Consider the following 12,823-nt stretch of genomic DNA (forward strand, 5'->3'; position numbering starts at 1 on the left):
ATTTAAAAAAATAGTAGTGAATTCACTATTCACTAGCCTACAGCTATAGTATTGACTAATTTAAAAAGGTAAATTAAATGTAAGCATAAATAAAAACCAGTTGTATATGTTTGCATTTTATAAGCAATAAGCTATACTTATGAAATTCAGAAAGATATTAATTTAAAGTGTTTTTTAATGCAGTGTAAGATATACACTGTATTAACGTGCTTTCTATGTTAACCTGCAATGTAATACATTATGTTAAATATAATACATACAACGTTAATGTGCAAAGACATAGTAAATGTCACAGCAGCACCTTAGAGTGAGGGGGTTTTTAACACATATTCAAGCTAAACTAAACTTGAATAAGTCAAAATACTTCAATTTTATGTAAGTAAGAGTGTGTCAGATTTTAACCTAGTTTCTAGCCTATGTTCTAATTCTATTCAGCTGCAGTCAAAGGTGAAGCAAGCCACATAAAAGCTGCTCAGTAACAGAGACTATGGATCTAACAAAATCAGGTGTTGGGGAGGGTTTTGATGGATAAGATATCACTAGATTTCAGTATCATGACGTAAGAATTTTCTTCTTACTCAGCTATGAGACAGGAAACTTGCAGTATTCATCTTGTGACCTTCTCTAGCCTGTTGCTTCTCAGACTTCTAGTTTTATATAAGTGCATTTAGCAGTTCATAAACTGAAGCAGTGAAGCTCAATTACACAGTGCAGTTTTACCAAACTACATGCTTTATAATACGTATTTGGAAAAAAACCAACCACAAAATATACAAATACTGCCCATCTGCTGACACCTCTTCAGCTCAAATTTAACAGAAAAGCGCCAACGGAGTAAGCATATCAATGGTATTTAATTATTTTTGCAGAATACTTACTAGTTCATTCTGGAGCATTAAAATAAAACTAAGCTGCAGTAGGAAAAAATAAAAGGTGTAAAAAAAAGTATTAAAAAAACCCCAAGTGTAATGATAGGACATGAGTTTTCTTAGTCATAGTTGTTTGTAAGAGTTGTACCAGAGAAACGTAACACCATTACTCTTTAGGTCAACCTGTTGATTTAAGTAGCACCTCTTTTTATGCACAAGCATTTAAAAGCCAGTATGTTAATTCACAGAAATCCGTCATTTGCATTGGATTTTCTTTCATTTGCAGAAATGTGACTTTCCTTGTATTTTTCAGATTAGTCATTTAAAAACACCCCTGGAGATGCTGCAAGAAATTAATAAAAATACTTCAGGACCACTTTTACCTGTAGACATGATTTCATACGTTGAGGCACTATCTTATTCATCACTGAATACCAGGCATTACTCTTCTTCTGACAGTGAAGCACTTCGTAACACAACCATTAACGTGAGTGAATCAAGCCTTAAAGTTGTGGGGTTTTTTTCTTATTTTACGAAAAGCATATGAATCTTGTGCCTTAAAATATTCTTTTATTTACAGGTTTTGGTTAACACTGTGAACAATTTTTTACAAAAAGACAAAATTACAGTCTGGGAAGCTCTTCCTGTGGATAACCAAAGACGGAGTCTGACCAAGCTGCTGCATACTGCAGAGCAAGCAACGCTTCTCATGTCGCAGAACTTCAAAAAGACAACACAGCTAGATGCTAATGCAAGTGACATAGGTAAGATAAAGAAAATTAATCTAAGGTATACCTTAGATCTGGATTACACTGAGGAGTTTTTCAGCACAATTTTGAAGATTAGAAATGGTGTTATGTGAAACACACAGGTGTTAATTTGCATGAGTTTCATAACTAACACCTGACTTTCAGTGTAGGTATCATAATTTTCAAAGACTGAACATTTGAGCCTAGAGCCCGGAAAAAAACTTGAGAGGTTGTGGCAAGTTGTCCCTTCATATTTTCTTTCACTCTCTCATTATAGTCACACTGTCACGGTGAATGTGGATTCGTTTTATATGCATAAAATTATCCTATGCATCTTACATGCATAAAAAATGGTAGTGGGATGAAATTTGGATTTGCTCCATACAGATTTTCTACTATTTTTGGTTTAGTAAAGGTATTGTAAATGAACTTTGAATAAGGACTGTTCCTTATTCGAGTGAGTTCAATCTTCATTGACTTTATTTTCAGAGAAATTTCTCTATTTAAGAGGAATATCAAAGGAGAAGAATTGGTCAGTGTCAACTGCACCATTTTGTTCTCTACCTTCTCCCTTGTGCTGGTGTCTTCACACCAAGTCCTGCTGATTTTCCTGTGGTACAATAACAGTTTTACCATTTTTTCAGTGGGAGCAGGGTAAGGCTAATACTGGCCACTTGCAAATCTTAATAATGCGTTGCTGATTCCTTTGGCAACGGCCAGTCTTTCATCTTTATTTTCCTGAATGTACCCAGACTATGTGATCTGATTTCTTATTTGAGATTCAGCACAGTCCTTCAGTGCCTCTTACTGGTTTGCTATTTCATAAGATGACTTTATGAGAAAGGTTCCTCCTGTGATCCTGAGGCAGGTCAAACCACCTGATTTCCCCTCACCCTTCTGAGAGATTAAATTAGCAAGAGTGAGGAAAAAGTAGGGAGGGATTTCTTCCATGACATAAATTCTGTAGAAGCAGATTTATTTTTTTGCAGAGCACCTCTGGGTCTGCAGCAGATGCAGAATGGTGCCAGGAGCTGGCTGTCAAAGCCTCTGCACCCTGGTTGAAAGCAGCAGCTACAGAAAATGAGGCCATGAAGGTCGAGAAAAGAGCATCCGGGTGCAGACTCCAGTGGCAGTGTAGATGTCAGTCAGACCAAGGTGACAAAAAAGCTGATGAAGAGAATGGGAAGGAATTTCCATGTTGAAAGATTGATTTGGTTTTTGACGTGCTTCTTGTTCTAAAATACGAAGGCATATGAGCTCTCTTCCAAATTGGCCACAAACGTTGCAATTTTTTGTTATTGTTTTTCAACATATTTTCCACAAGGCTCACATGTGTACCACTCACCTATTTTGGGAGAAGACCTGCAACATTATCCCCTCTCTCTACTGCTTTCTATGGTGTAAGCTCTTGAATTACAAGCTTTTCAAAACTCCAGCCACAGAAAACTATTTCTTATGTCCTGACAAACATTTTCTGACAGCTGGTCTATTGAATAGCTCACATTATTTTTGTGTGCTATGCTATAAGCAATGCAGATGGTCTAGCTTAGTGATATTCTTCCATCAGTCAAGTTTTAGTTTTGTTTGTTGTTGTTTTGTTTTGTTTTCAAAAAAAGGCCTGATTGACTTTTTTGTTTTTGTTCCCATCCTGGGTGATTGAAACTCAGCACTATAATGAACCAAGTAAAGAGCTCCATGTCCTCTAATGTAGTTTTTGTCCTGAGGGGTGATGCTTGTTTGTTTGCTTTTTGACAAGGCACATCATTATTTCATGGTGCAATGTGCATTTGGTAGCATGGATAGATAACTATAAAATATATACTTTTCAAAAATTGGCTTTTATCAAATGTAACTATTCAGTAGAGAATTTTATGCTTTGCTTTTTATAATTGTGATTTGTGGTCCCTTTCAGAAATGCATTTTTAATAAAGCAATAGCTCTTCCTAAAGTAACCTACATTGTTCTTTCCAGTACCTAATTTAATGCAAGGTAAATAAAAGACTATATTTTTCATGGAAAGAGTAAAAAGTATGAGAGTGAAATGTATGCATGAAAATAACAAAACACAGAGGTTTAAGCAAACATACTATATTAATATCATTTTCCTTTAAATATTTGGCACAGTGATATATTCTTGAAATTTGCAGTAATTATACAATTCAATAAGACATTTATTAAGCCAGCTACAAATTATGGTAGACCATAATGGAGTTGTGATTTGTACAGAATTTTTCTTCTTTTGCAGCGCTCAAGGTTTTTGCTTTTGATTCACGCCACATGAAACACATCCACCCTCATGTATACGCAGGGGGAGATTTCATAAAGATCTCTCCAAAGAAGAGGGAGGAATCTCATCTTAATGGTAAGAAACGAAGATTAGAGAGTAGGTGGGTTACTAAACACCTTGCATAGACTTGTACCCACTAGTAAATAAGCAAATGTGCATTTTATTAAGACTGAGCTTCAGCCCTGCTAACAACAAAGGAGTCAAGGTATTTTTATCACTGTCTCTCCTACTCTTATATCATTTCAGGACTGGTATTTCTAACATAGCCAGCAACACAGTGAGTATCCAGTGAGTTTCAACACTGGATACGCATAGCAGGAACCTGAGATTTATTCTTTTCTCAGACAAAGATCTGCTGTGTGACCCTGAACTGGCCCCTTCAGATCTCTGTGTTACTCCCCCTCCAAAAATAGGTGCATCTTTTCTACTTGGGTGGAAAATATGGGGCAAGAACATGTGTTCTTCAATACCAAAACCAACAGAGCTCAGATCTTGGTGCGTCTTGGCTTGAACATCAGAGTACTACAGAAATGGCTTACAACTGCCGTCGTCACTAAAAATAAATGTAAAATGTGTTTAAACAGCTCAGGAATTAAACAACCTAAACTAATAAACACAGAAAAGATATTTAAATCTTAATCTGACAGCTAGTCTAAGTCTCACTACCATTCAATACCTGAAAACGTGGTTTATCTTGATGCCAAGGAGAAAAATCATGACCTTTTTTTAGCTCAGCATTGCATCCTAAAATACCTTTTGCTTTCTTTTTCCCTGTGTATCTTCCATCCTGGCTCCACTGTAATGGAACTCAAAACAAGCCAGGTACTTCAGAGAGGCCCAATATTTACATCAGGTCTGGAACATTCTAGTTTAGCAGACCTGACACGGCATATGCAGCCAATTGCAGAACACCAGCAAGCATATATTACTCTACAAAAAGTATAAATGCTTATATCTAATTAAAATTTCCAATGTGAACACACATTTTTATTTCTAATGGCCGTTACGTTGTTTTAAATAAAGCTGTATTTCATTGTCTCTAGAATATTTTTATAAGTATTCCACAAAGATTACATCTGTTTTGCATATTTTATGCAATAGCAGCAATAATGTCTATTGTTGATTGTTTCCTTAATGTCTTCAATTTTGTTCTTCTCTAAAAAAAACCACAAACTACTAAATATGGTCTGTTCGATTGATAGGCACTGTTGCAGTTGTCTTTCTGCGGTATAGCGATATTGGTTCTTTGCTTTCATCGCCTAAAAATCGCTCCTTGAAAGATCCTTCAGAGCAGAGACAGACAGTAAGCTCGTCAGTTATAGCTGTTGCAATTAGCTCAAAACCACCTACACTCTACGAGCTCGAGAAAATAACTTTTACCTTAAAGTATATCAAGGTAAGTTGGTTTTTTATTGCCAACTTCAAATAAAACAAAACAATAGCTAGTCATTTTATGTGGTGTAACCTCTCTTGCACTGTATGATATATTGGGTTATAATTCTGTTGCTAGCTGATGTGTGTCGTTTATTTCTCTAACAAGAGTAATCTCAAATCCTAAGTGCAAGATACTAAATACGATACAGCTGAAAATTTTTACAGTACTAAAATAAGGGCAACAATGGCGTCTTTGCTAGGTTGTAGTATGAATAAAATATGGATGCCTCAACTACAGAATATTACAAGATCTTGACTATGCTGTATTTGGTGTGTTTTTTTTCCTTAAAGTTTATCAGCTGGTTAAGCATGCATACTAAATAAAAAGTGAAGAAATGTTTCAAAGTTAGCACAATAAGCTAACCTCGAGGTAGATGATGATAGCAGAACCTATAGTGTTGCAGCTTTATTATTTCTGAATTCTGAACACATTTATGAAAAACTGAGGGGTTTTAGTTCCACTATATATATATATATATAGTGAAGAATCACTTTTCATGGCACAAAGAATTATCAGGAACGTAAGAAATTGATTCTGTAGGGAAGTGGGCACTGGATGTTAATCTTGGTTATGCAGCTTTTAAATTTGTTATATGGCTTCTAATATTTGAGCTAGAGATCCCATTTATATAAATTTGCATATATTTATACAGTCTGTAGTACAGTGGGGACCTTATCTTTGACTAGTGTCAGTAAGCACCAACTGTAATAAATAATACTAATGGTGTTATTCATGGCTCTCGTCACACCTGATACAGCAGGTGAGGTATGACCCTGGCCTCATCCCAGATTACTTTGTAAAATGTGCAGAATTAAGTCTCGTTTTTTTAACTGCTCATTCGGAAGGGACTGTGAGCAGGACAAGCAATGTGGCTGTAACTTGGGGCTTAGTCCATGTTCAGGACATGTAGGTGTCGATATAACAATGTTTTCAATAGGTAAAAATTCCAACACTTTTGCTAGTGCCAGAAGGGTTCAGTAATCGGAATATCCTACACATTTGGTGGGGTGTTAGCTGTGTGGATAAAATGCTTCCATTCCCCAGACACGTTTTAATTGCTTGGAATAGGCCTTGCAGAATGTGCTTTTTGTTTCCCAACCTTCCAATGGTAACAAGCAATTTTTAATGAATTGCACTGGCTAATGTAAGAAAGGTCTCTTGATGGGAAATATCTTGCCTTTTGCCATCAGTAAAACATCTTGTTTCTGTTCCAGACTGCGGATAGAGATATTAAATGTGCATTTTGGAACTACTCAGCAGACACAATGAATGGCAACTGGGCTACACAAGGCTGTGAGCTGACACATTCCAACTCCACTCATATCTCATGCAAATGTAATCATCTGACTCATTTTGCTGTTTTGATGTCCTCAGGTGGCTCTGTTGTAAGTGCTGTTTTAATTCAGTATTTTACGTGATGTTTTCTCCCATCTTCATTCCTTCTGCTTTTATTTCAATGCAACTTACGTACTTTTCCCTCATTAGGTTGTCTCTTGTTTTTGTTCAGCAAACACACAATTTATTGTGCACAGAGCAAACAAAATTCCTCCCATATGTGTTTGAATTTCCTTATGTCCTTTCTGCAGCATTACAGAGCAGTGATGCAGCAAAGTATCTTGTTCCAAATACACAGTCTGTTGTGCTTATTTTTGGTGCATTGCTTTTGATTTAAAATCCATCTTTAAGACTGCTGTGGGATTTAACTGGCATTCATTGGTGGTCAGTAACCATATGGCCCTGAATTTCTCCCTCACAAAACTTTGTCACACATTTATCTAACCTTGGCATCTGAAAATCAGCTTAAAATTCTCTCCTGAAAGTTTGCAACAGCATAATCAATTCGAAGTTTATGGCTATTAAATATGGATGCTTATGACCGGCATAAAATTGTGAGAATGACCACTCATTTATATCTTTCTTATATTAAGAGCCCCCATAGATTTCCGGGGTCTACATGGGAATCTGCAGGAGCTCAGTTCCTGCCTCAGGAGGCAGCTTTATAAGGTATCAGAGCTGGCAGCAAGCAGAATATTAGCATGAATATACTGTATTGAGACAGTTCTCTCACACTGTGAATTTCATGCTGGTAGAGGCTGTTTCCTGGTTGCTAAACAGCATCCTAAGTCTTCAGTTCAAATTTAAAACCTTTGCAGGTACTTATATAGTTATTTTGAAAAAGAAGGCAGAGAGGAGAGTAATCTCTGGTCCTTTATTTAGGGAAAAAAAAATATTGGATACATTTTATGGCCAGTTGAATACTGTCCTTATACAGATGCACAGTCATGTATTTCACAGATTCTTTGTGCAAATACCAAGCAGCAAAAGTAACTGTATTCCTGTACAAAAAATATTCACATCCAAACTAAAATAGCCTGTGTTTCTTTGGACAATGTTCACGTTACATATCTGGAATAGCATTTGTTGGAAGTGATTGTTGTTTCAGAGTCTTGTTTTGATCATGTTGCAAATTCAGTAAGACGGTTATTCAATTTTACTTATCTAAGTCACTGCTGTGATAAGTCCTTTTATATTAGAAAATGTTCGTGTCGTATTAATATATGTCCTACTGACGGTGTATTTTTTGTTCACTAAAATGATCTGATTTTTAAAATCATATTAGGAGGTACTGATGTTAATAAAAGGTTTTGTTAAGAAATATCAGAAAATGCAAGAACAGGAATATATATATAGTTCGTTGCTAATTTCCCCTAGAATTATATCTGTCTCACAAAAAACAATACTTTTTAGATTATCCTAAGTGTACATTTGCAGTGAAATTCTACAAACAGTTTTTGATTAATATTTTGTAGAAAAGAAGAACTGTATTATAGAATGAAGTCTTTCTTGAGAAGGTACAAAGCTATTCTTTTAAATATTATATTATAATTTTCCTCCAGGGTGTTACAAATTATAACATTCTTACAAGGATCACTCAGCTAGGAATAATTATTTCGTTGATTTGCCTCTCCATGTGCATTTTTACATTCTGGTTCTTCAGTGAAATCCAGAGCACTAGAACAACAATTCACAAAAACCTCTGCTGCAGCCTTTTCCTGGCGGAACTTATTTTTCTGATTGGAATTAATATGAACAATAATAAGGTGGGTAGTTTTCACTTGTATCTTGATATGGTGTTGTAAAGTATATAAACAGTATATGATAACCTCTTCCATCTACTTCCAGTATCCCACTATCAGTATGAATATTCTATTCACACTTGCTTCCAAGTCTAGCAACAGGAAATATAAAATGGTCATTTGAAGAAGTATGGCCTTCATGTGAGCTGGTGTATATTGACTTTGCTCTATGGGTTTCGTTTACACTTTGTCACCTTAACCGAGGCTGTGGTCTCGGTGTATTTAGCCTTTTCGCTTTTCACTTCTGTCTCGATGCTATACAAAGTGACAGCGGAGGCTCTCTAGGTGACAATTTTCCCTAAAATCCAGGCCAGAGCTGCAGTCCCAAGCTGACGTTTAATACACTGAGCAGTTGGCTGGAGGATCCCTTACCATTCTATATGTGAGGTCTTGACCTGTCCCCATTGCTTTTCATAAAAATTGGGCTGTTGATTTATGCCCCCAGATTAGTTTCAGGAAATTAAATTATGCATAAATTATCGAAATACCCCTACTATAAGTAGCTGAATAGAATTTAAATTTACTTGAAAAAATATCTGCCGCTATCCCTGGGGTGGCACTCCAGTATTCATTGATTGAGAAACAACTTTTACAAATGCTCAATTCAAAAGGATTCCTGGTGATGCCTAATTACATCGTTACCAAAATCAAAAAAAAAAAGTTTTTCTAGGTCAAGAAAGCATATAGACTACTCAGCTCTAAATATGGGATCTATTCTGTCAATTTGTTTGTACAGTGTGTCTGGGAAGACATGCACCAATTTTTAAAGTTTAATGTAGTCCCTTTATTTTACCAGTTGCTACAGAAAACACAAATGAACAAGTGCTCGTGGGTGTAGGCCAAGTTCTTGTCAATCAGCATTACCTCTGGGCTGCTCGACCACCACGTTAGAGTCCCTAGGTTGCTGTGCATATGCTGTTATATTAACAGAGGCATATTAATGGAATTATGACTCTCGCTTTCTCTGATTGAATTTCTAGCTCTTCTGTTCAATTACTGCTGGATTACTCCATTATTTCCTTCTAGCTGCTTTTGCATGGATGTGCATTGAAGGTATTCACCTCTACCTTATAGTTGTGGGAGTCATCTACAACAAGGGTTTCTTGCACAAGAATTTCTATGTCTTTGGCTACGTCAGCCCAGCCGTGGTCGTTGGAATCTCTGCCGCACTGGGATACAAGTACTATGGCACCACAGAAGTGTAAGTCGCTGTTCCTGTGCCCGAATTGGTGTACGTAAGGATGCAATGGTCACAATAGCACATTTCAAGGCGTTTTCTGCTGTTTACTTTTCAGATGTTGGCTCAGCACAAAGAATAACTTTATATGGAGTTTTATAGGACCAGCATGTCTAATAATTCTCGTAAGTATAATTTTCATTTTATATTGTGCTACATAAAACCGATAATAAAAGGTGTTTAATAATCACCCACCCATTGCCAGCATAGCTGTGAGTGCTAATTATAGGGCAGAACTAGCTAATTTAGACCTTTTTATAGCGTCTCTAAATTACTTATATGCTGTACATCTAAATACTTTACTAGCCTGAAAAATGAGTGTTTGACCAAAAAAAAAGCTCAATATAAGATCAGAGCTTTTCCTCTTACTTTCTTTTATCCCAACGGTTTGACAAATTCCGTGAAGCATTTCTGCTTTTTAAGAAGTAGCATCTTTGTGTGTTGTTGGCATCTCAGCATGGCTCAGCAGGAGGTGTACACAGACACTATCCTAGCAGACAGATAATCTGGTTTTTCAAATGTTGTGTGACTTAATCTCTTATCAGTGATCGGTCATCTTTGTAAGATTAGGCTGTCGTCTTTATCGTTTTATCACTCGTGTGTACCCTGTCATCATCAAAGCTATTTTAAAGTAAATTGCGACGTCAGAGAAAAGAACCCACTATTTCACATGGGTAGACAAGTCAGGTATTGATAGCCCTATTTCAGCTGGGAAGAGGGCCTTTTTAATTCTTATTGGAAGTAGTTTCAAACCTGCAAATTTGGCAGGTATTATACGTTCAATTCTGAATTGAGACATTTTGGGTGCCTCAGGAGCATTTCTGAGTGCTATAAAGTGTAACAAACCATTCCAGCTATAATGGGGCATTATTGTGTATGACTGGGTTGACAGTGATCTGGCAATAGCTGGTGCTAGCGGGAGGAGGAGGTACGATGGTGAGGCCTCGAGACATGTACGGCCAAGTCAGTTATAACCCTTTGTTGGGTTATATGGAAAACTTTATGAAAATAGGCACCGATTCTAGAAGGTGAAATCTGCTCTGTGGAAGACATGTCGGTAGCAGTAATTCTGTTTGCATTGCCCAGTCTTCCTGTGGAGCATACTGCATGAGCACCACCCTAACAAAGGTTATACTCTTCCCCACGTAGTACCACTTAGAAAGTCCTTTTAATTATAGAAATGGACCTCTTTCCAAGATTTCCATCCTGCCTATGGCTTGTTAAAAAAAAAAATAAAAAAATACTCATTAACGATTCTAAAAAGAAAATATTTTTGTTCTGGGATAACCAGGTAGTGCACCGCAACCCTGATATAGAAAGCTGCAAAATCTGGCAGCTTCAAGTTTACCTTTAATCCTGAGCTTCGTCTACTAATAGCATTGAGTTTGCAGGTTTTACAAGATAGCCTGGAGAGTTTGGATACCAAATCTCTGTAGAGCTGCTCACCACAGATCTGATTCTTGCACAAAACATAAAATTCATTGTCAGCACAAATGCACATGTACCCAAATGGTGCTTTCAGTTTCTGTGAAAGGGGACCCAGGAGGTTTGTGGTTTGGATTATACTGTAACATGCCTTTGAGACAGCATGTAAATGATGAAGAGCAGAACCGGTTCTATACCAATGGATTTTCTGTCTCAGGGCACTTTCTTTCAAACACATCCCTGGACTTTAAATTTGCAGTAGTGGTGAAGCACAGGGAGCTGAAACGTTTATCGGGAGTACAAAGTAAGTTCTCCTCTGATTGCCTAAGCAGAAATACTACTTCTGAAGGTGTTTGCTTATTAATATTAAGGTTCTTTTAGAATTCTTAAGTGCAAAGCAATGGCCTTATTGATCCAATCTTAAAATTATTATTATTATTATTATTAGATTGGTGACTATACATAAAAAGAGTGGGTCAGAAGCTCTTTAGAGGGAGTTAGCAAAGAAAGGGAATTTTAAACCTTTGTAAAGCAAGCTGCAAGCTGAAGATAATTTCTACAACTTATTTCTTCCTCTTAATACTTGTAATCTTTAGAACCACAACCATTTTAGCTAAAACTATGTAGTAGATTAGATCAAAGCATACAAATATGGAGAAATTTTTTATAACAAGTATTTAAACTTTTTAATAGAAAAGTGAGTTTATCACAAGCTTTAAGGGAAAACATTCATGCGTACCACAGCCTATACCTGATTGAGGCAAATACAAATATAAGCTCCAGAGATAAAAGGTATGAAAATGTGGGTGAAAATCCCTAAAACATTTCCCTTTTTTTTGTAATAAACTCTTACAGTAATAATCTCCTTGTAATAAGAAGTGTGTACAATGGAAATGACAGTTTGTCTGCAGGATAATGTGGCTGCAGATTTGACGAGCATGTGATGTCAGCTTCTGCGTGGCCTTCCCCACCTCTGGCACGACAGCTCATGCTGCGTTGAGTAGGAAAAGACCTGTGCAAGGGCTGTATTCGACATCGCTGCTGCTTTTAGAAACGTCATCTTTTAAACTCTGTGACACAGGATAAGTATCTCCACTCGCACCTGTTGTGAGGGAGAGCTGTATGTTATTTGTCCAGCTTACAGTGGAAATAACACTGTTTGGAAGGGTTGGGCAAAGACTATTAATGCTCTACTTATGAAAGTCTACAAGCCATTAAAATGAAAATGTAGAAGAGAATCACTGCTACTCCAACTGCAGCTATAGACAACCCTTCTAGTACACCTCTCCCACAAACTTCTCCCATTAAATCTGTTCACTTGAGCTTCGTGCAGCAAGTTCAAAGTCACTACTGATAACATGATTTGCACCTCTGCAATATTGACAGAGTCACGCAGACTTGGCTGTTGTACCCACTGTCACTGCCACAATAAATTGGCATACCTCTGTGAAGAACCAGGACCCACGTGTGACATGTTGTAACATTAACAGGTGCAATTTGCTGTTGAACAGTGTAAATCCATTAGTATCATTTGTTGAGATCACCTCTGTAATAACAAAACACAGACTTGCTCTCTGAGGTTGGAATATTTCCAAAATTGAACATAATCCAAATAATCCTCTCTGTGGCTTTTATCCAAACATCTTAGCACTGTGCAGTGAGGAGGTGGCTCCTGAACGCTCTT

General features: G+C 36.9%; 1 protein-coding gene across 1 annotated transcript in view; it reads left to right on the forward strand.

Annotated features, from left to right (window-relative positions):
* Window positions 1-12,823, forward strand: part of ELTD1 (EGF, latrophilin and seven transmembrane domain containing 1) — a 70,535-nt gene that overhangs the window by 44,478 nt on the left and 13,234 nt on the right. Inside the window, exons 5-12 of the mRNA XM_009870748.1 lie at window positions 1,183-1,356; window positions 1,450-1,633; window positions 3,864-3,980; window positions 5,108-5,301; window positions 6,555-6,725; window positions 8,238-8,441; window positions 9,458-9,678; window positions 9,773-9,839. Of these exons, the coding sequence (XP_009869050.1) occupies window positions 1,183-1,356; window positions 1,450-1,633; window positions 3,864-3,980; window positions 5,108-5,301; window positions 6,555-6,725; window positions 8,238-8,441; window positions 9,458-9,678; window positions 9,773-9,839 (1,332 nt within the window). The remainder of the gene's footprint in view (window positions 1-1,182; window positions 1,357-1,449; window positions 1,634-3,863; window positions 3,981-5,107; window positions 5,302-6,554; window positions 6,726-8,237; window positions 8,442-9,457; window positions 9,679-9,772; window positions 9,840-12,823) is intronic.

Source organism: Apaloderma vittatum, unplaced genomic scaffold, assembly GCF_000703405.1.
Source record: "Apaloderma vittatum isolate BGI_N311 unplaced genomic scaffold, ASM70340v1 scaffold246, whole genome shotgun sequence".
In the NCBI taxonomy this organism is placed as follows: domain Eukaryota; kingdom Metazoa; phylum Chordata; class Aves; order Trogoniformes; family Trogonidae; genus Apaloderma; species Apaloderma vittatum.